The sequence below is a fragment of the Microtus pennsylvanicus genome, chromosome 17 (genome assembly GCF_037038515.1).
Source record: "Microtus pennsylvanicus isolate mMicPen1 chromosome 17, mMicPen1.hap1, whole genome shotgun sequence".
In the NCBI taxonomy this organism is placed as follows: Eukaryota; Metazoa; Chordata; class Mammalia; order Rodentia; family Cricetidae; genus Microtus; species Microtus pennsylvanicus.
In genome coordinates this window covers 3,860,942-3,884,063 of record NC_134595.1, presented here as the reverse complement: position 1 = coordinate 3,884,063, position 23,122 = coordinate 3,860,942, and the positions used below count along the sequence as shown (strand labels likewise).

Genomic DNA, 23,122 nt, shown 5'->3' with positions numbered 1-23,122 from the left:
GGTGCTGTGCCCAGCTCTGATGGGGATGCTGGCCATCTGAACTCAGGGCCTCGTGCTTGAGCATTGCTAAGCAGACCATTTTCCTAAGCCTCTGCTTTCAAGCCCTCCTGTGGACCTTGGTTGATGATTCCAGACATCCTTGTTGGTGGGGCCCTGAGGCTTTCTCAGCAGTGTAGGAGGACCCAGCTCTCTATGCTGATGTCATTCCCACAGACATCCCAGACCAGGATCTGTATTAATGGCTTAAGAGGAGTTAATGTGAGCTTTTCTTCTTTCTCTTTTTGCCTGGTGGTGAGGTTTGAGATAGTATCTTCTATATCCCAGACTAGCCTTGATCTTGGCATGCAGCTGAGGATGAGAAACTTCTGATCTTCCAACCTGCACCTCCTAAGTGCTGAGATGATAGGCACACTTGTCACCTCTGGGCCTCCGGCATCAGCAAGCACTCTGCCATATCTTCAGCACTATTTTTAAAAATAAGTCTGTGAGTTAAGAGTCTCTACCTAGCCGGGCGGTGGTGGCGCACGCCTTTAATCCCAGTACTCGGGAGGCAGAGGCTGGCGGATCTCTGTGAGTTCGAGACCAGCCTGGTCTACAGAGCAAGTTCCAGGACAGGCTCCAAAGCCACAGAGAAACCCTGTCTCGAAAAAGCAAAAAAAAAAAAAAAAAAAAAAAAGAAGAAAAAAAAAGAGTCTCTATCTAAGCCCTGAGCAGTAGTGGCGCACGCCTTTAACCCTGCACTCAGGAAGCAGAGGCAGGTGGATTTCTGTGAGTTCCAGACCAACCTGGTCTACAAAGAGTTCCATGATAGCCAGGGCTACACAGAGAAACTCTATTTTGAAAAAAAAAAAAGAAGAAGAAGAAGAAAAGAAAACAGAAAACACGAGTCTATACTTAGGTTTACATGAAATATTCCTTTCAAATTTTTGATTTCCTTGTCTTTTTCCCTGATTTGATGCTAAGGGTGTTCACTCCAAACATTACTGTCTGCAGCTTCTTAGCTGTTTAGTTAAGAGCTGTTCCAGGATCTGTAGGATGAAGAGTGTATCAACTGTTTAAACACTGTCTAATATAGCATCAGGAAAAAAAAATGTTTCTAGTTGTAGATACAATGCTTTTTGATAAGTTGGAATTTTTGTTTTATAACTATTAAAGAACTGTTTAGATACAGATTTTTAATCTTCCTCCTAGTCTCAGATGTATTATTTGGCATGCAAAAGGCAGTGCTTTCTTTGTTCTGAAACTATAATACAACTTAATCTACTCTGTTCTTTGTTTTCCTTTCTCACTGGGTTGTTGCTTTGAGAAGAAAGCTTGTCATTTGTTCTTCAATAATGAGTATTTGTAGCCGGGCAGTGGTGGCACACGTCTTTAATCCCAACACTCAGAGGCAGAGGCAGGCAGTTCTGTGAGTTTGAGGCTAGCCTGATCTACAGAGCTAGTTCCAGAACGCTAGGGCTGTTACACAGAGGAACCCTGTTTGGGGTTGGTATTTGTTTCACTAACATCAATTTTACGCCCTGCTCTTTTTACCCTGCTACTCCTGGTGCCTTTCTGGTACACATTTTTGTGTTGTTTTTGCCTAACCTATACCAACAGAGTGTATTAATTCAAGCAATATGAGCTGTAACTGTGTTTGATGTGTATGTAGGTAATGCTGCCTGTGACTGTCATCTGGCTGACAGCAATTATAAAATGCTCCTCAGTTGCAGAGATAGTCAAATGTACATCTTAGGATTCTGGAACATGGCCTTGGTTCAGGCAGCTCTTGCCAAGTTCTACAGCGTGGCTGCCTCATAAACAGTAAAAACTTCTATCACACACTTAGCATATGCCAGGGCTCCAGGACCAAGTGCGAAGAATAAATGCTGGAAATGTAGACTTGAGGTCGTGGGCTCGCTCTCTTTTTCTTCACATTTCTTTCTGTGCTTGGCATACGTGCACCTGTGTGGGCACAGAGCACAGCTTGCAGGGGTCGATTCTTCCACCACGTGGGTCCCGGAGATTGAGCTCCAGTTGTCAGGCTTGATGGGGCACCAGCCAACTCCCAGATCATGACACGGAGACTTACTGTGCTTGTCCCCCAGCTTTCATAACTTAATTTAACCTGTTTTACCTCATCTGTTGAAGGCGAAGGCGGAACGCCATTCTGTTGTAATAGGAGCGGCAGGCTGTGTCCCGCCACCCAGCTAGCTTTACCCGAAACAATTACACAGAAACTGTATTCTTTTAAACACTGTCTGGCCCATTAGTTTTAGCCTCTTAACCCATTTCTAATAATCTATGTAGCACCATGAGGTGCGCTTACCAGGAAAGATCTTAACCTGCATCTGTCTGGAGTGGGAGAACCATGGCGACTCCCTGACTCAGCTTCTTTCTCCCAGCATTCTGTTCTGTTTACTCCGCCTACCTAATTTTATGTCCTATTAAAGGGCCAAGGCAGTCTCTTTATTTAACCAATGAAATTAACACAAGCCAGAAGACTCTCCCCCATCATTCTGTGTTTTGTCTTGGGACTTTTAACCTTTCTTTCACTCTGTATACTCCATGTCTGACTGGCAGCCACCTGGCCCTAGGTGTCTCCCTCTCTTGTTCTCCCTCCTCTTTGAAGCCTAGATTCCTCCTCCTACTTACTCTCTCTGCCGGCCAACCCTGCCTGTCCCTCTTTTGCCTTGCTGTTGGCCATTCACCTTATTTTTAGACCAATCTGGTTTCTTAGACAGGCAAAACAACACATCTTTACATTGTTAACAAATTCAGCATAAACAAATGTAACACATCTTTGCTTAGTTAAAGTAATAATCCACAACACCTTTTACCTCATAAACATCTGGCTTTTCCCTATGGGGTTTGCAGAGACCCAGCTAGCTCCTGTCTTGTATCACTTTTATATGAGCAATAATCCTATTTCATGAGGTCTCTATGACTAAAGGCCTACTTCCAGATATCATCATCACATTGAGGGTTAGGAACTCAACAAACGAATTTTAGGGCCACACAAATATCAAGCTTGTTTCATATGATAGGTAGAATTAAAGACTCTGAAAGTTGAGAGAGAGCAGAATTGTCAGTTTCTGATTCCTTGGCAGTTCTCTTCCCTTGCCTCTTCACACAGCCTTGTCCTTACGTTCCTATTTGTTTGTTTGTTTCCTATATTCCCTCCCTCCCTCCCTCCCTCCCTCCCTCCCTCCCTCCCTCTTTTCTTTCTTTCTTTCTTTCTTTCTTTCTTTCTTTCTTTCTTTCTTTCTTTCTTTCTTTCTTTCTTTCTTTCTTTCTTTCTTTCTTTCACAGTGTTCTTCCTGCGTATAAGCCTACAGACCAAAACAGGCATGAGAACTCATTATGGGTGTTTGCCAGCCACCATGTGGTTGTGGGAATTGAACTCAGGACCCCTGGAAGAGCAGCCAATGCTCTTAACCACTGAGCCATTTCTCCTGCTCCCAATTTTTGTTTTGTTTTGTTTTGTTTTCTTTCAAGACAAGGTTTCTAGTGTAATATTGCTGGCACTCCTGGAACTATATTGTAGACCCAGTTGGCCTGAACTCTCTGAGATTCACCTGCCTCTGCCTCCCAAGAACTGGGATTAAAGGTTTGCACCACCACTGCCTCCATATACATTTCTTTTTTTTTATGGTTTATTTAACTTTATTTTTATGTGTAAAGGTGTCAGATCCCCTGCAACTGGATCTTCAGACAGTTGTGAGCTACCATGTGGGTGCTGGGAATTGAACCCAGGTCCTCTGGAAGAGCAGTCAGTGCTCTTAACCACTGAGCCATATCTCCAGCCCCTCCATATACATTTCTTGAAGGACTCTTACTATACCATGGATCCCTCGAGTCTGCACCTCCAGCCCTTTCCTCTGCCTCTCTAGAAATGTCATATCTCAAATTGTATGTAGGTCAGGATAAATGCCTTCACTCCTCTCCTGAATTTGCAGCTTCAGTTGTATGAGTTAGTGAAGGAAGTGGGCCCCAGCACAGTTACAAGTGCAGCCTAACAAATTTATAGGCCATGTCAAGTTGCAATTTCAAGAGTTTGAACAAGCACTGAACTAATGGTAATTGTCATTAAACAGTTAACCCAGCTAGACTCTCTAGAGGTATTTTAGTTTCATATTCCTTTTAACCTCACCAGATCCAAGGAGCTACCAGAGGATGTAACTCCATGTGCTTAGCATGTATGAAGCCTTGGGTTCAATTTCCAGCAGCAAAACAAAACTAATTCAAATTGAGAGCTGCAGGAGGCTCAGTGGCTAAGAGCATTTAACTTTGCAATCACAAGGGCTGGAGTTCTGTACCCACAGAACAAGCTGGGCACCTCCCAGGTGCCTGGAACCAGCTCCTAGAGATCCATTACTCTCTTCTGACTATGACATGTACACATGCCTGCACAAACATGTGCATATATTTGTGTAGATGTACACACAAATAAATAAATAATGAAATAAAAATAATTTCAATTTGATGAGTCTGCACTTTTTTATTTATTCATTTTCTTGACTGTTGAGATGGCTGGCCCTTTGAAGGCACTGCCCTCCACATGTCCAGCCCCACACTGCTGCCAGGCTGGCTTATCTTGTAATATTTCTGCCATGTGTTCTCAAAAATGACTCCTGGGTGGAAAAAAGTCTCTCATTGCATATTAAGTTTAAAATTGAGACATTCAGAATCATATATGCTCTATCCCTAAGCTTCTTCACCAAATAGCTTTTTCTTGTTTGTGCGCTTACCTTTGGCCTAGATGATCTTCCTTAAAAGATCCATGTCTTTTAAGATCTACTATTGTTCATTTTCTGTGTGTTGTGTTATCCTTTTCTTGATGTTTTCCCATGGGAAGAGTAAGTTCTTGGAGAGCATAGATTATCATACCATCTTGATTGTTTGTTGGCTTTGCTGAAAATCAGATTTTGGCTTGCATATACGAGGCAGCATTCCACCATTGCTCTGTACCCAAGCCCTCAAAATGCCTTTAGGTGGAGGTGATGCATGGTTTGTGTGTGTGCGTGCATGTGTGTGTGTGTATGCGTGTGCGTGAGAGAGAGAGGGGAATTAAGGTAATTTTTTGTACTTTTCGTATATAGCTTTAGGCATTTATGTAGATTATTAAGAAATTTGTGGTAGTTAAGATTTTCCAGATACTCTGTTTTTTTAGATAATTATTTTCATGTATATGGTGTTCGCCTGTGTGTATGTGGATTACATGTGTGCTTCATATCTGTAGAGGCTAGAAAAGGGTGTCAAGTCCCTTGGGACTGGAGTTACAGACAATGTGGGTGTTGGGAATGGGACACCAGTCCTCTAGAAGAGCAGACAGTGCTCTTAACCACTAAGACTTGTCTTCGGCCCTAGATAAATTTATTTTAGCTTATACACAAAAATTACGAATGAAATAATGTGATGTTTCAATATTATACAATATTTAAACTGGATAAAACAGAGCTTTCAAATACTTAACTTTTTCCTTTGGAGACTGGGTCTTGTATTGACTTTGAATTTCTGACCCTCCAGCCACCACCGGCCGAGTGCCCAGGTTCCTGGTATGCACCACCATACTGTTGTTGTCCCCTGCCAGCTCGGACCCTAAATTATTTCTCTGGACAAGAGGGGCGGTGCAGGAATAATGGAGACAACTCACATGGCTATATCAGGAGGGAGATTCTCAGGAATCCCTCATGAAATCCTGAGTTCTCATCCTGAAAATTCCTCCATTTATTCTCCAAACAGCCTTTATACCAAAACATAAACTGAAGGGGAAATTCATTAGCATTCTGTTTCCTAGGTAACCAGGCAAATGTAGGTCAGGTCCACACCTTTGACCACACCTTTCTATGCCCGCTCTGTCACGTCTCCCTATCTTCCTGCTCCGTATGCCAGCTCTGCCACGTAGGCTGATTTAACATCTCTTTTCAGGCATCCTCCAAAATACAAAGAAGGAGCAGAACCAAATCCTGACCCTTTGTTAGGGATGGTGACCCCCTCCTGTGTGGCAGGTGCAAACTATGGCCTGAGATTCTGGCCACCATAGCATGTAGAAATAGAGCCTCCACCACACCTGGCTTTAGGTGGTACTGGAGAGCCAACTCAGGGCTTGGAAATGCCAGGCGGGCACGGTACCTACTTAGCTATATTCCTAGCTCCTCGCCTCTCTGGTGAAAACTGAGCTTTCTTCTAGTCTTGAGGTGGACGAGGCTTGCCAGCCCATAATCACCTTGTTGTGCACTATTGTGCCAGGAGTGAGGGGTGGAGTGGGTTTTAAAAAAATCCTCTGTTCATTTCAAAGGATAACTTCTTGAGAGGAGATAACTCCCGTAAAGTTCAGCACCAGCAACCGAGGAAACCTAGGAAAAAAACGAAGCCCCCTGCACTTACCAAAAAACACAAGAAGAAGAGAAGGCGTGGACCTCGTCGACCCCAGAAACCAATTCCCCCTGCAGTGCCCCAAGGGAACCTCAGCATGCCCACCAGCGTCTCACTGCCAGTGGGGGCCTCGCAGATCCGGTCAGTGGGGGTGGTGGGGAGGTGGGGTGGGAGGGTGGGCGGGGAGGTTCTCTGGGGTGTGGCCTCAGGGTTGTCCCAGCCTCCACGGCCCTACCCTTCAGTTGTCTTTGACAGATTTACCAGTGGCTGGCTAAGTGCAGTACACTTTCATTGATATCAGTTTTTTATTATGGCAAGGAAAATAGATGCAGAAATTGAGACTCTCAAAGTGTTTACTCTCAGGGTTTTCTGTTTTAACAGAAATTATACACATTATAATAGATGTATGTAATTTAGAAATATGATTTTTTTTTAAGCTTTGGCAGACTTTTTGATCAAATGAATTTCAGTTCAATCTTGTCCACTTATTTCATTTTTAAAGTTATTATCTTGATCAGATTTGAACATAGATATACTAAATGGTGATGCATGCTAGTGATTTGAAGTCATCACCTGATGGGTAAAGGCTGTAGGAATTTGTGACTATGTAGTGAGGTGTTTCATTCTGCAGCGTTTTGCTTTCACATTTTCTCGTGAAGTGAGGAGAAATCATTTTTATTTATTTATTTGTTTGGAGATAGAGTCTCATGTATTCCTAGGCATCCTCATCTCACGTATGTTTCCGTCTCCCGTGTTTGTACTGAATGTCTGGGGACCCTGAAGCATGTAGTGAGGGGAGGTGGGGCAGCCTAGATAACTGTGCTGTCTTTGTAGTAGTCCTTCCACGCCAGAGCTGAGTGCCGACGAGCTGCCGGATGACATTGCCAACGAGATCAGTGACATTCCGCATGACTTAGAATTGAGCCATGAAGACTTTGCGGATGTCCTGCCACGGTTGCCTGATGACTTACAAGATTTTGATTTTTTTGAAGGTATGATTGATTTTGAAATGGTTCATAAGAAGGGAAATAAGTTTTATTTTAGACTTTTGAGACAAGCTCTTAACCATATTGAATTAACAATGCCCCTGTCTCAGCTCTGGAATCCTGAGATTATGCCCAGTGTCACCAAATTCATCCTGGAAATACTAATAACTTTTATTATTATTGTTGCTGAGCCCATGATGTATGTGTGTGTGTTTGCATAGCACACATGAATGTGGAGGGTACGGGCTAGCTGGGGAGAGCATTCTTTTCTCCCGCTTTCCCATGATCTCCAGGGATTAGACTCAGATTGTTGGGCATGTGGGGCATGTACCCTTACCCACAGAGCCATTTACTGGCCAGTTTATTACGAATTTTTTAAATAAAATAACCTTTTGCAGTTTATCTGAAATGTTTTTCCTGTCACTATACATGGAAAATACCATCACTAAAGCTGCTTTCAGAAGGTGAGGAATACATAATTAATTTAATCATAGTATATATTTAGTAGATTTATACTTTAATTACTATGTAATTTTGTGCCATTAAAGTGAGTACTTTTCCTTAATGTTTTGACAGTGCTGATCAACATATCAGTTTACTAAAATCTTTTGAGGCTTGACCTGTCTTTGGAGCCAGGCGTGGTGGTGTTTAGGTATGCACCACCAGGCCTGGTCAGGAGAGAGAATGCTCAGTGTCAGTGGTGAGAGTAGCTGTACTCTTCCAGAGGACATGAGTTTGTTTTATTTTTTATTTATTGGTTTTTCTTTTTTTTTTCAGATTATCATGTTTTATTTATTTTTTATTACTTAAAAAAAATACCAATCCAAATTCCCATTTCCTCCCCCTGTGTATTGGTTTTTCGAGACACAGTTCCTCTGTGTAGCTTTGGAGCCTGCCCTGGCACTCACTCTGTAAACCAGGCTGGCCTCACACTCACAGAGATTCTCCTGCCTCTACCTCCCAAGTGCTCAGATTAAAGGCTTGTACCACCATCACCCAGCTAGGACCCAAGTTTAATGTACAGCACCTATATTGGACAACTTATTATTGCTTGTAACTTCAGACCCAGAAGCCAACACCCTGGCCTCCACAGGCATCCACATACATGTGGCAGAAGTTCACACAGATAGATACACTTAGTCATAAATAAACATAAAAAGAATTTAACAGAGCCAGGCTTGATGATACACACCTTTAATCTCAGCACTTGGGAAGCAGAGACAGGCAGATCTCTATGAGTTTGAGGTCAACCTGTTTTATATGGTAAGTTTTTTGGCCAGCCAAGGCTACAAAGTGAAATCATGTCTGAAAACGAACCAAAAAAATAAATAAATAAAATAAATAAATAAAAAACATTTCTTATGGTAGATTTCTGAGACAAATAAAGATAGTCATTGAAATTCCAAGAAAACTGGCATTTGAGACCTGTATTGCAGATCATCAATATTTTCTTTTTCTTTCTAATCTCAGTATAAGAAACGTTTTTTCTCTGGTGGTAGTAAACAGGCTTTTACTCCCAGCACTCTGGAGACAGAGGCAGGTGGATCTCTGTGAGTTCAAGGCCAGCCTGGTCTACAGAGAGAGTTCTAGGATAGCCAGGGCTACCCAGAGAAACCCCGTCTCTAAAAAGAAACTTTTTTCTTTTCACAGAGGTCTTTGTTTTTTCTTTCTCTGAGACAGAGTCTTACTATGCAGCCCTAGCTGGCCAGGAACTGGCTATGTAGAACTGGCTCAGCTAGAACTCACAGAGATCCATTTGCCTCTGCCTCCTGAGTTGTAGGATTAAAGTCCAAGCCTGGCAAGGACTCTTGTGATGGGTAGTGTTAAATACTCAGCCGCGAGACTTATGCTTTGTCAATTACCTCTGAGCTTTGCTGATGCTGCTGGCTTTGGTTAATGCAGGAAAGAATGGAGACCTCCTCCCGACCACCGAAGAAGCTGAGGAACTTGAGCGGGCCTTGCAAGCTGTAACTTCTCTCGAGTGCCTGAGTACAATTGGGGTACTTACCCAGTCAGATGGTGTGCCAGTTCAGGGGTTGTCAGATAGAGGAATGGGGGTGTTCTCCGCGGGTACTGATGCTTCGGGAATCCAGTCCTTGAGTCGAGAAGTAAACACGGACCTAGGGGAGCTGCTGAATGGGCGCATGGTCCACGACAGCTTCTCCAGTCTGGAGCTGGACGAGAACCTCCTCCGTTCCGCTAGCCTGTCCAACCCACCCACACCCCTTGCAGGGCAGATCCAGGGGCAGTTCTCTGCCCCAGCCAGCGTTGGCCTTACTTCTGCCACTCTGCTCGGCCAGAGTGCACTTGGGGAGAGAGCCTTCCCAGGACGGTTTCATGGACTTCATGATGGCAGCCATGCCTCCCAGAGGCCACACCCTGCCCAGCTGCTGAGCAAGGCAGATGACCTAATCACCTCACGACAGCAATACAGCAGTGATCACTCACACTCCTCACCCCATGGAAGCCATTATGATAGCGAGCACGTGCCGTCGCCCTACAGTGACCATATCACCTCTCCCCACACATCTTACTCTGGTGATAATATGGCAGCTACCTTTTCAGCAGAGATGCCCATCATGGCACAGCACTTGCTCCCCACCCAACTTGAGGTGCCACTTGGAGGAGTGGTCAACCCCAGAACTCACTGGGGGAATCTCCCCGTCAACCTTGGCGATCCCTCTGCATTTAGCAACCTCCTTGGCGCGGATGGACACCTTCTTTCCACCTCCCTCTCCACGCCACCCACCACGTCCAACTCAGAGACCACACAGCCTGCCTTCGCCACCGTTACCCCGAGCAGTTCCAGTGTGCTTCCGGGGTTACCACAGACCAGCTTTAGTGGCATGGGGCCTTCCGCTGAACTAATGGCCTCCACCTCTCCCAAGCAGCAGCTCCCGCAGTTCAGTGCAGCCTTCGGCCACCAGCTGAGTTCTCACAGTGGCATTCCTAAGGACCTGCAGCCCAGCCACAGCTCCATAGCCCCTCCCACAGGCTTCACTGTAACAGGTGCCACGGCTACAAGTACCAATAATGCATCTCCCCCTTTCCCCACCCCTAACTGAGTGAGCGAGTCTGCTTTCAGGCAGGTGGGACCTGGTGTTTTCTATCTTTGTTTCCTCTTTTGCACCCTCCTCTTTTCCTACAGAAGATTTAGAAACAAGAGTGGGGATTAGCAGGACCCCCTTCCCAATCAGCAAGTGGCCGCGCGGCGACCTGTGTCAGTGTTCACGTGTGCTCCTTAGCACTGGTGCTCCTCCCTCCTGGCGGGTCCTCTCGGCCTGGCGGTTCCTCTGGTGGCGCAGCACAGTGACCGGATAGGATTGAAGTGGAAGATACCTCAGATTACCAGTGCCCTTTACTATTTCCTCGTGTTGAGATCAGTGCTTTCCCTTCTCCAGCCAGGTTTTTACATAGGTTGTTGTAGACGGAGTGGTCTGTTGAGATCCTGTGTAGCAGGTGGTGTGCGGAGGCAAATCCAAACTCTGACTTAGCCCCGACTGCCAAACGCCACAGTGAGGCCTGGGTGCCATTCCTAATTGTGATGTGGTTAACTGAAAAGAACATTGTCTCTTGACTGCCTGTGAATGTGTGTTCACCCATATATGTTTCGTGCAGTGCAGGAAGTAGCTATCATGGGGTTTTTTGTTGTTGTTGTTGTTTGGGTTTTTTTTTTTTTTGTCTTTTTCTCTCAAATAAGCTTTTGGCTCTTTTTTCCCTCCTTCCGTCTTATACCTAGCATCGTTTCTGACTGAGTTGACTAAAGCATCTGAATAGGAGGGGTGGCATGGTGGTGGTAACACGGCCCTTTGTCTCTAATGATCAGCCTATGAAGAGAGGAGCCACGAAAGGCTGAGTTCACGTCAGTGACCGGGAGTGTCGTGACAACTACCCCGCGTGGCTCAGGCTGCTCAGGTCTTTGCCTTTTCCGTGTGTATTTGTTTCAAAATCCCTCGCTCATGGAACACATTTGCAAGCTGTAATTAAAAAATGTTTTGATGTGGACAAGCAGGCTTGACCAGATGAACTTGAGAGGAGGCATCTGTGCCCTGCCTGGCCTGTCATTCGCTCCTAGTTTTCCATGTTTACAGTTGTGATTCTTTGGTGAGATTTGTGAACTGTTGAGGACACGTGTAGAGTCCGTGTACCAGTTGTGAAGTGATGTGTAATATTGGAAGGACACCCATTTTAAAATTTCTTTCAAAGCAGAATATGGAAATTAGACATAAATTTGACTTACCTTAGGTACTTTTAAAATAATTTAAATACTTAAGGTGAAGTAAATTTGGAAATCTTTTAAAGTATCAAGGTTTTAGGGTGAACGTCTTGTTGATTAGTGTGGCAAGTTGGTGACTATGGAGTGGAGTGTGGGGTTTCTTCTTGCCTTCCCCAGCAGAGAAGGGTGGAACTTCACTTTCTGATCTGTTTGCTGAGGTTTCACTGTCCCTTTGAATACCACTGGGTATTCACACCTGAGTTCAATTTAATTTACATCTGTATATTTTTAAAAATAAGGCAACATATCTGTTAATGATGTGGTACAGTAATTCTTTTGTCGGGGACTGTTTGATCCTAATTCCTTCCTTCCTAACAAGTAAAGGTTGGGACATACTTTCCTCCTTATGTATGTTTTCTTCATGCTATGCTATTCTGAGCAGTCCCTTCTGTTGAAGGCTTTCTTTCTCTGCCTTATAAAGGAGTGATGTGAGCAGCAGGCAGTATGCAGATACCGTGTGCCTGGGCTTTGGGAGGGAAAGTCACATGACTGTATGAAATCACGATATGCCCTATTTTATATTTATTGAATTTGGGGAGGGCAAAATATGTTTGTAATGTATTTCTTTTTTAAAAAAAATTATGTTAATTGCAACATTTAAGGTATTAGCTTTGCCATTTTTCAGATTGAGAAATTTTTAAATTAGAAATTATGTCACAAAGAAATTCTGTTGAGTATCACCATGAGCTTCTCCTAAACGGTGAGAATCAGCTCTGTGCCTGTTTCTCACCTGTGAACTTCTGTCAGCAGCTTGTTCGTGTTGATGCACTGTAATGAAATGGTAAGGAGTGGTTACCTCACCTCCAGAGTGTCGTTTCGTTTGCTGAGCTGTCTTCACACCCCGCTGTAATCATCGCTAGATAACTGTGCATCCTCAGAAAATTGTTTTGTCTCCATTGTGTCTCAGTTGAAGATGGAAGCAGAGCAGCACTGGACTTCCTTATCAAGCTCCTGTTTGACCGCGAGGAGAAAGTCATGGGTTATCAGCTTGGACTGTTGGTGGTCATTTGTCCCTGCATTAGCTGCTGACAATTCTTTAGTTGTCGAGACCGAGTTTGCAGTAGGTTGCACCTTTTTATTGTTTGCAGTTTTCTCTCTTTTTTTTCTCAAATTTTTAGATGTTATACATATATTTATATATTTAACAAGTTTCTGTACTTGACAGAACTCTAGCATAACAGCCCATAACATCTAGAAACACCTGAGTCAAGTCCAAAGCAGGTAGAGCACAGGCTCCATTTAAGGTGGTTGAGGATCCGAATCCCATACAGGCTTAAGGCTGAAAACCAGTGTTCTGAAGGGTTGCCACTTAAGAAAAGGCTATACAAACCTTTATTCTAACATTTAAAAGAAAACTACAGCTTTCCCAGGCCTGGCGGCCCAATAAGTTACACACACTCAGGCACTTGAAGGCTACAGACACAGGTGATCTCTGGGGAGGTGGCCAGGGTGAGAACTTTCCCACATTGAGTGAGACCCCACAAGGACACTTTGGGGTCACGGGCCATGGGAACTGCTGCAGTGGAACCTTCCTCCAGATTACTGAACCAGGAAGAGCAGCATGGTTCTTGCTCAGGTGGGGCTTCCTGCATGCAAGGCCAGGGACTGCCTGCTCAGCAGGGCACCGGGGGCAGTGATGATGCTCCCGCAGGTCTCACAGCTGCACAGTGGCCATGGCTCCGAATTCTCTAAGATGATTTGCTAGTTAGCTCTTTGGTTTTGTTGGTCAGTCAAAGACTTTGAGGAATTAGCTGTGATCCAGGGGTGCTCAAGGACTTCCGCTAGTATTAGCCTCTGGCTTGCATTGTGCTTTAACAGTCTTGAAATGAGGTCACAAAGTTGGGGAATGTGAATTCAACCCGTGATATCCTTCTGTAGGTCTCCCGGTAGGTCTGTGCCTCAAAGGGGGGGCACATCCCAACTAGGAACTCATAGCAGAGGACACTGGGCTGCAGAGGTCCACCTTCTCGTCATGCATCCGGCCCTCAATCATCTCGGGGCAGGTAGTCCAGGGTGCCACACAGTGTGGTTCTCCTGGAAGATGGAGCATGCACAGACCACCCGAAGTCTGTGATCCTCAACTCTCCATTTGGCCCAAGAAGCAGGTTCTCCGGCTTAATGTGCCAGAGCGTTTGCCAGCTTGGTGATGTAGGTAGCCGTTCTCCGCTCTCAGACCGGAAGTGCTTCTGGAGCTTCTATAGAATGTCCCAATTAGATAAACTCTGGTGGCATCGTGGAAATATCCAGACAGCCTGAGGATGTTGGGGTGCCGCAAGTGGGACTGTATCTCCACTTCTCTTTGAAGCTGGTGCTCCACCCCTGCTTTCTCCAGCTGGGTTTTAAACAGCACCTTCAGGGCCAGGATAAACTTGCTTTTGCATCTCCCTTGTCAAGTAAACATTTCTGAACTTTCCTTTACCCAGGGGGTGGCCATGTCAAAACCTCCAGTCCACTGCCTTTTTTTCGAGTCTTCAGTTTTCTGTTTTGATGCCTGTCCCTTTTCAGAATTATTTCCAGAGGCTGTGGGCTGTGGCTGCTCACTCTTCTGGGGGTTGCTGAGCCGGGAGACCGGTCGAGGAACGCTGGCAGCTGGCAACAGCTTTGGCACTGGCTTCTGACATGAGGCCAGTTTCTGTGCTTGTGAAGGGACACAGTGGGAGGAGTTGGAAGGACACCGGACCCTCAGGGCCTGGCCACTGCTAGCCAATCCTAGGTTCTGAGAAGGAATCTGCTCTGTCTGTCACCAAGACTCGTTTTAGACCAAAAGGAGCTGTGGTCTCAGCAGGCCTGAAACCACAGTTTTCTTTACCTCTGTCCATGTCACCCACGGGCAGGATCCTGCCTCTGACCGAAGCCTTCAGCGATCCCGGGAACTCCGCAGTTTTCTGTTTTATGTGCATTTAAAAGCCCTTCTTTGCTTTTGAGTAAGAAGGCATGAAGTGATCAGGAATGTTGCCAGTTAAAGCTTCACGCCAAAAATCTTGAGTAAACTCTCTTTTGTTTAGCTGCCCATGACGATAGCCGAAGAGAGAATAGTCTTAGAAAGTACTGGTATAGAATTGAATGATTAGCAAGAAGCACAGATTTCTAATATTCAGAACTAACATCCAAGCCTATAGTCTGCTTTTCTTGAGCATCTCCTGTTGGAAGAGTATTTATCCACAAGCCCAGCGGTACCCACTTTGTTTCTTCTCTAGTTTTTTGGAGCAGTTCTAGTCTCTCAATAGTAGGTGGGGCATTAATATGCAAAGAAAAAAAAGCATCTTTTATAATGCTTCCATGAGAACAGCACTTGTATTATGGTAAGGCAATACTGGAATCAAAAACCTTACACAGGTCTTATAGGGTAGATGCTAGCTTTTGCTGTAGTGTTCAGTACATAAGAGACAGTGACAATGAAGGCTCAGTCTGTCTCTGCAGTTCTTTGGGACCATTTCTAAAGGCCAGTTAGATTGTGTTACTGTGATTTAATTTTTGAAGTTGCTGCAATTAATGAATGCATTCTGTGCTCTGAGAATCTGATATTCAGCAGCCGTAATCTCTGGTATCTGAAGAGAAAATGGGCTTTCTCTCCTTTAATTGTTAATGTTATTTTAGTAAAGTACTTAAGATACTGTTTGTTTCCTCTGTAAAAATGGCTTAGCAATGTCCACACCTGGGTAGGGCACACAGCTAGTAAACAATCCAGGATGGTAACTGGCAGTTCCAGGTAGACCAGCAAGTGACAGACTATGCAATGGAAACAGCTGCTGAGAAGCAAGGGTTCTTTTCTAGTGAGCGAACCATGTGAGGCGTTCCTGCTTCATAAACGAGAGCAGTTTCATAGTGGCCCTCTGAGAAGATTATGGTTTCATGAGAATCAGATAGTCATTGGACATGGAGTTGGAAAGTGGTTGTTTTATAATATTCCTTAAAGTTGATGTTACCATTTTTAGTGGTGTAAGGCTAAGGACAGTTAATACTTTATCTTTGCCAAATAACTATTAAGATTAATCTTTTGAAGTAAACCAGACTCACCTGAAGGTTAGGGATCATCCCCTCTGTGGGTCACACTAAAACTTTTCCAGAGCTCATTCTCAGTCCGTGCTCACAGTCCACACAGTAGAGGCAATTCTTTGTTTAGGAAGGAAGCCATGTCCACGCCAGATAGAGGTGTCCTGGGCATGTCATTTCTGGTGGCCTTAGCATGGCGTCTTATAAACCGGCATTAGAGGTGCATCACACAGAGGTGAAGCCCTTGTATGTCTGGCCTAGAGTCTTCTCTGCACCTTGGCATCCTGGGCAGCGCGGGGGTGGGATGCCACCTCTCTGAAGTCACTGTCTCCCTCTCGGAGTTCCATTCCGAGCATGGATGTGCAGAGTGTGGGGATGTTAACACTAAACTATTCAATGGGCTTGGAATTCATTAGAATTTCAAAAGTATTTACTTTTTAGACTTTTCATCTTTTCTTTTTAGACTTAAAAAGATGAAATTCTGTTCTTTGGCTGACTTGTGTAGGGTAATCTAATAGAATGGGTGTTGAAAGGTCAATACAACTTTGCAGTGTAATGAGGAACTTTAGAAACACCTTTGAGTTTAGTTGCAGTGACTCCTCATTTGTATTTCTTCTATTACTGCTCTCCACACTGTTCTAAAGGTTTCTTTTGTTAAAATTATTTCATGGGGATAGTCACTCATGAAAAGTTATGTATCCCCCCCCCCCCTTTCAGTAACTTGAAAATCTTCCCTGGAATTATGTAGAAAAGAAAAATAATGATTGCTTAATATTTTGGCTTCTTTAAGCTTCCCTATGTTATTATATTCTGGTGGGAACCAAATCACACTTTAATTAGAGTAGTATTTTAAATGCTGTCTTTCACATGTGTATAATATGGTCTCTGTGAAGTGCATAGATGGAGATCTGTTAAGCGGTCTCCCTAGCCGGCGAGTTAAGAGGAACTTCTGAATGTTCATCATGGCTTTTCCAACAGCCCAGTGTCATTAACACTGCAGTTATAGGTTAGGTTAGGGAGCTGTTTGTTGTTTTTCTTGGCTCCTTTTTCTCAGTTAGCTTTCCCCTTTGCACTGTGATAAGGAACAAGTAAAACGAGATGTGGCATTTCAGAGAGAAGTGTTATGACTTTATTGACCCATATTCCAGAGTATCAGTAATTTTTGAATGGCTTGAAGTATAGATCCAAGATGGTCTTTGATTGATCTAAGTTAGGGTGCAGAGCCGTCTTCTAGGATAAAAGCTGGTCGATCCTGGAGGCCAGTGGGACAGCATGCTTTCTTTCCTTCCTCCTCTGCCTGTTTTGCACGCTCATCCCTGGTGCTGCAGTGTGCGCATGCACACACATGAGCCGCACTCACCTTGGCCCAAGAGTGTAGAATCTTTTTTTCGTTGGTTTTTGTTGTTGTTCTATGTGTTTGTTTGTTTGCTTTTTAAGCTGGGGACCACTGACCTAAGCTCTATATGCACCCCAAGTTCCCCATGGAAAACATTTCAACACACAAGGTGGAAGGCAACAGAATAGCTCAAGGCCACACTGTTGCTTTTCCTTGGGGAATAAACTGATTTGCCCCCAAATGACTCCAGCCTGTGTCACTAAGGTTCGGGCGTCTCCAGCGGGTTAGTGCTGACGCGGTAGAGAGTGTGACGCCTGCTGACAGCGTGTGCCTGTCTTCCAGAGGGTTGGGTCAGTTCTCAACAGTGATGGCTCTTCTCACTGTCTAGTGTTGAGTATGTCTCAGGGATTCCTTGCGGAAATTAGGGCAGTTTTTAAAATAAGAAAATAGTTTTAAAAGAAACTAAAGGTGACTCATCATTGATGGGAGCTCAAGAAAGAGAAAGCATTTGGTTTCACAGCCCGTGGTAGCTCACCGAGGACGTTTTCCTTTCTACTTCAGGCTCTCATCTCAGCTTCAGCGGACAGAATCCTTTCCCATCATGCACAGCTTTAAAACTTTTATTTAAAAACTTCCCCATGAGCTTTCAGAATACTTATTGTAGATTTTAAGAGAAAAGGTATATTAATTTATGCTATTAACATCACCTCATAAATTATAAGTTTTATACTAAAGCTGTATTGAGTGTAATGAATTATGTTGCCTATGTGTTTTAATAGCTTAAAAATTATATATGAGCTTCTTTTTATTTTTATTTTTATCTTTGACAAAACAAACTAGTGACGCACCTTTTTACACTGGATCTCTGCCGTGTCAAGGTGTACAGCTGTCCTTCGCTACCTTGCAGATATATACAAAAAAGGATAACCTGGGGCCTCACAGTGTAGAACACCCTTAGACCACATCTTATCCTTCCTAGAGCTGTTGAGAATCGTGTTCTGTTGTACATGATCTGTGGTTTACACTTATGATGGCTAGATGCTTAGTTACAGGGTAAATAGAAGCAAATAGATCCAGTAACACTCCCACTACTGTAGACCTCTGTTATTGCCTATGGATTTATTCTTTAATTTACAGTTTATTCTGTAAATTGAGAAGTAAAATTAATAAATCTAGATGTTCTCAGTGTCTCATTCAGGAACGTTTCCCCCTCCTCACTAAGGAATTCCCACTGTGACTTAAAAATAGAAGTGAATTACTTGTGTGTGCGTATGTGTCTGTGTTTTTACACACATGCAAAAATATACATTGGGGGCACGTGTGTGAGATGAATGTGTGCTTGTATAAAAATAGAAAGGTAACCGAATGTATTATAGAAATGTTTTATCTAGCTGAGGGTATTCCAGTTACTTTCCCATTGTTTCTTTCTTATAAACATGCCATATTCTTTGCTATGCTGTGTTCAAAGGCTAGCTCTGATATCAAGTGCATTTTCTTTTACCCTTTGAATTAACTTAGGGTGTCTTTAAAATGGCATAGGAAAAGCAGATTCTAAGGCCGGCCTCATACTTATGAGCAGAGACAGACCTGGATAACAGCTTGTTTATATTGAGGTAATGGGACCACAGATTTGTTGAAACACTTTTATGTCTAATAAATGTTCTTTATATTCCAAGTAATAAAGTATTATGATGTTTTCTTGATCAAGTTCAGATCACTTAGGCCTTGATAAAGAAGCTTTTGAAGCTTGTTTAAGGACTTGGTGGGCTCATTTCACTGTGCATATTTCAAAGCTGATGTGATTTTTGTTATTTTCAAAACATTTTTTAAAACTGAGTCGTATCATTGGTTATGGAACAGAACACCGCAGCCCTAATCTTTTGGCTGTAGGAAAAATCATGCTACCTTTTATGCCTACCTGATTGACGTGGAGCTGAAAAGATACATTCCTGTACTTTGAGCTTTGCCATTTTGCTGTGCCCTCTTGACTGGAGCATCTGATGGTCTGAGACAGTACTCCATCAGGTTTATTCTAGAAAGAAAACTCCTATGCTTAGGGAATATATCAGGGCAGCAACTCCTGAGTCCATGTTTGAATTGGTAGTTGTCTCTGAGGCCTCGCTTAATTCATCTTAGTCGAAACCTGGGAAAGCTTTCTATGTTTTTTACGATGGTATTTTTGTAACATCTCCCTGTTCCATTCACTCTTGCTTTTGGACTTCTTGTGCAGACGCATGCAAATAAAAGGAGGAAGTTTGTGCTGATGCCATTTCTCCTTCAGTTGCTGCTTAACAGAATTTGCTAGAATCAATTCCCCTTCTTGAAGGGTGAAAACAGACCCTGTGTGTATCTGTACAGAGATGTGTATATGGGATGTGGTGGCACTTTGCTGAATGTGAACTTGCCTTGTCAATGGGAATATTGAAAAGTATTATGTTTATTTATACATTTGTATAAATCTCTATAGACACGTATGTATATGTGTGTGTATAGATAAAGCTATATACATATATTTCCCTAAAAATGTGTGTGTGTAATAGATTTACAGCCTTTGCTAAGCAAGATTATGCATCTGTGGGAAATTCTGGATTATTCTGCAAGCCTGTGGAAGTGACAGCAGTCTAGAATACATCATCAGCCATACTGAGATAGAAGTCCTTCAGCTTAGAGTCACAGATGAGATGACATTGGCCACACCAGTTGCACTGCCCACAGACTACAAGCTGGTTTCTCTGTGCTGACCACTCAGGCCTGCGCTGAGCTGTGTGTTGTCTGAGTGCTGGAGACGGACTCCCGAGGGTGGCCACATCACCCCTCCCTTCCCCTTCTGACTTAGTTCTCTTGCCTTGGCTGTTGCTTTTACATCCCTCTATCACTGACAGTCCCCCATAGTATACAGCTTTCAGTAATATTTTCTTTGAGAATTGGGTAGTCATGAAAAATAAAAAGCCAACATTAATCAGTTAATTTTGAAATTTCCTAGGCAATTTTGGAATGTTTTACTTAAAGTGAAAAAAAATTACAGTTATGATTTTATGATTGACGTTAGTGTTAGTATATTTCCACACCTGTCATTGTTTAAATAGTTTGATTAACTTTGTCCTTTAAATCTAAATTTATCCTTTGAATTTTAACAAAGTATACAAAGTCACATAGAAGCCTCTTAAATCTACAGCTGACTCATGCTTCTCATGATGAGATGCTCTGATGAGTCCTTGTGTCTTGGATCTGCTGTATTTCCTTTTGACTTTGCTCACAGTTGTGACATTCAGTTTTAACTCAGCCACAGCTCTCTTTCACCCTTTTATATCGTGCCTTTGAAGCTCTTATGCACACACAGATCAAAGTGTATATATATACATGTTGGCGCATGTGTACATATACTTTGGTATATACTCACACAGTATGTCTCCAAGATATATTGTGGGAGTGGACATAGAAATATTCAGAGGCAATGAAATGTTGCTCTCCAGATATATATGTATATAAATAGTGTTGATATAACTGTACATACACATGTATATGTATGAGTTCTAAATGGCAATCTTTTACATTTAGCAAAATGCTGCCCTACTGGAATACTGCCGCTGCAATGGCAGTTGTATGTAATGATTTAAAATACATTATCAAAAGTTATTTAAAGAACATTTAAAGGTCTCATCTAAAGACAGCCATACACTATTTATTTAGCTTCCTATTTTATTGTTGTGTCTGTGTAACTGCAAGGGAGACTGTCATTTTGAAAACAGCATCTGCATATGAGAGACGAGTCCACTGGGGCATTCTGTGCATCTCCCTTCTCTGAAACAGCGACATCCCACAGCCAGCTTGTTTGTTTCAGTTTTAGAGCAACCCTAGCATTGCCCTTTGTGTGTGTTATCCACCGTCTCCTTCATCAACTTAATTCACCAATTTGCCTCTTCCTTTCCTTAATGAATAGCGATCATTTCGATCATGTTGCTGGGGGAAGCTGACCCTTCTCTCGCCGCAAGGGAATAGATCATCTAGTCATTCTGCCTTGTTCACAATTCACCTTGGAAAGAAGATGCTTCTCAGGATGCTGTTCTAAGCGTAGTTTATTTTGCAAAGTTTGATTTCTTTAAAGATACTACTTAATTTTTTTGAAAGAGCTCTTAACTCTTAAGTTGCATGTACTTGGCATCTATTTAATTCTTACTGCTTTCCCCCGCAAGGTGTTTTTTTCCATCTGTCTCTCAGTTTTCTGTATTGAATGCAAGAACATTAAGACAAACTGTTAAATACTGTTTTTGTTTGTGATGAGCTGGCAGCAGATTAAACCTTGAGAATAGGGGGAGAGAAAGGTAGACGGATAGATAATCCTAAATGCTATGTTAGCTGGGGAGTGGAGTAAGGGTACTCCTAAGGAAGCAGATTGCACAGAGTAGCTCACTGGAACTGATATCAGAATCAGCCTTTAACACAAAGCCTCTTGGCAGATGTATGGTACTAACCAGAGTGCGCAAGTGTAAATTGAAACTAAGTTGCAGTGGGAAATCAAAGGTGAGGTAGCCATTGGAAACCAGCAAAGGACAGGCAGGCTGGACAGTTTTTAAAATGTCTTTTAACAACGGAACTGCACGGTAGCAAGGACTAGCCGTACCGAGAGCTCTTCCTTTTCGGTGTTCTCGATCACCTTGGCACACAGTATGCTTCATATGCCATACATTCAGAGCATAGACAGGAGGGCAGCTGCTTAAAGGGGACTTACAAACCAAGTGTCTTCTCGTGTCTGTCACAGCACGCACACTGGGAGCAGCTAGTGTCTGCACAGTGCAGAAGAGGAGGCTGGAGATTGGGAATAGGCCTATCTGCGGCGCAGGCTGAGGTTCTGCTGGGGAGGACACATTTGGGGAGACGAGAGGTTTTGGTTTGTGATTTCCCTTTAAACAGGAAGAGATGGTTCACATTTTCCATATATATATATCTCAATGAATGTACTGTATTACTGTTTTAAAAATTTGATGAAATAATAATGGATTGGTCTCCTTTTGTTATCTGGTCCTTGTTTAATTTGTTTAAGGGTTTTTGTATACAAAAGTTTACATTTTTATGTATATTTTTCTTGTGTAAAAACTGATGTAATATGTGTATAAAACACTGTATGTATTATCTGTATATAGTGTGACAAAATGATTTTTCTTTCTTTCTTTTGGATGTATTAATAAATCTTGCTGTGACGTAGCCTTGCTTTTACTAATCATTTCCTTTGCCTGTGATGGAGCTCCTGGTGCAGGGTAGGTACTTTTCCTTCTGTTTCGGGTCTCTGAGACAGGGTCTTTTCTGCTTCCCAGATGGCTTATAACTGAGTGTGTGGGCCAGGCTGTTCTTGGAGTTGGCATTCTCTTGCCTCGACCTCCCACGTGCCACTGGGGTTGCAGGGATCTAAGCCACTGTGCCCAGTTAAGCTTCACTGTGCCTCTGGCTGGTGTGGAACACACTGTAGCTTAAGGTGGCCTTTGGTTTCGTGGATGGTCCCTTCTGTCTCTGCCAGCCAAGGACAGGATAACGGACATACGCCATTGTACTCAGTTTCCCCTTCCTAAATATGCTGTTTTTAATTTTGTATCAACGATTCTAGGGAGATATTCACGATCTTTATGGCTAGCCTAACAAGTTAAAACCACATTGACTTCAGTTATATTATTCGAGTTTGAAATCCAACCACACGTTGTATGATACAGTGGTATTGTTGCAGTCCAGCTGTATGTCATTTCACCCAAAGCCATTTCTCTCAACCCGCCCCCCGCCCCATCTTTTATGTATCCCAGGGATGATAAATGAATGGTTTTCCTTACTCCGTTTCCAGTGCTACCGTCACAGACTTATACCAGCTTCAGAAACTAGAATAACAATTTCACGTTGTGTGCCCAAAGTTAAAAACAAAATGTAAAAGTAACTGCTACGGAGACTTAGCTTGTGGAAGCCGCTGGATTCAGTCCCCAGTATCACCAGAAAGTCCTCAGCCTTGGTACCATCACAGAACTGAGCAGTCAAGGCTTTTGTAAACTGGACTTATCACTGCTTGCTTCATTCTTTGATACTGAGGGAAGCTGAGCTATTCTGTGGGGCACATAAAGGCTGGGACCAAAGTCCCAAGCAAGAAGTAATAACAGCCAGTCACGTGCACTCCATGGAGGTGCGTTTGCGTGTGTA

At 43.3% G+C, this 23,122-nt stretch overlaps 1 protein-coding gene and 1 pseudogene across 7 annotated transcripts in view; one reads left to right on the top strand and one right to left on the bottom strand.

Moving 5' to 3' along the window:
- Positions 1 to 22,150, top strand: part of Ino80d (INO80 complex subunit D) — a 73,106-nt gene extending 50,956 nt beyond the window's left edge. For 6 of the 7 annotated variants that reach the window (XM_075951855.1, XM_075951859.1, XM_075951858.1 and 3 more), the window contains 3 exons: positions 6,281 to 6,498; positions 7,192 to 7,349; positions 9,246 to 22,150. In XM_075951855.1, coding sequence (XP_075807970.1) covers positions 6,281 to 6,498; positions 7,192 to 7,349; positions 9,246 to 10,408 — 1,539 coding nt within the window. In that variant the 3' untranslated portion in view covers positions 10,409 to 22,150. The remainder of the gene's footprint in view (positions 1 to 6,280; positions 6,499 to 7,191; positions 7,350 to 9,245) is intronic. The other variant, XM_075951857.1, reaches the window with a different exon arrangement.
- On the bottom strand, positions 13,308 to 14,450 carry LOC142837042 (aurora kinase A pseudogene; annotated as a pseudogene).
- Positions 22,151 to 23,122: the final 972 nt, after the last annotated feature.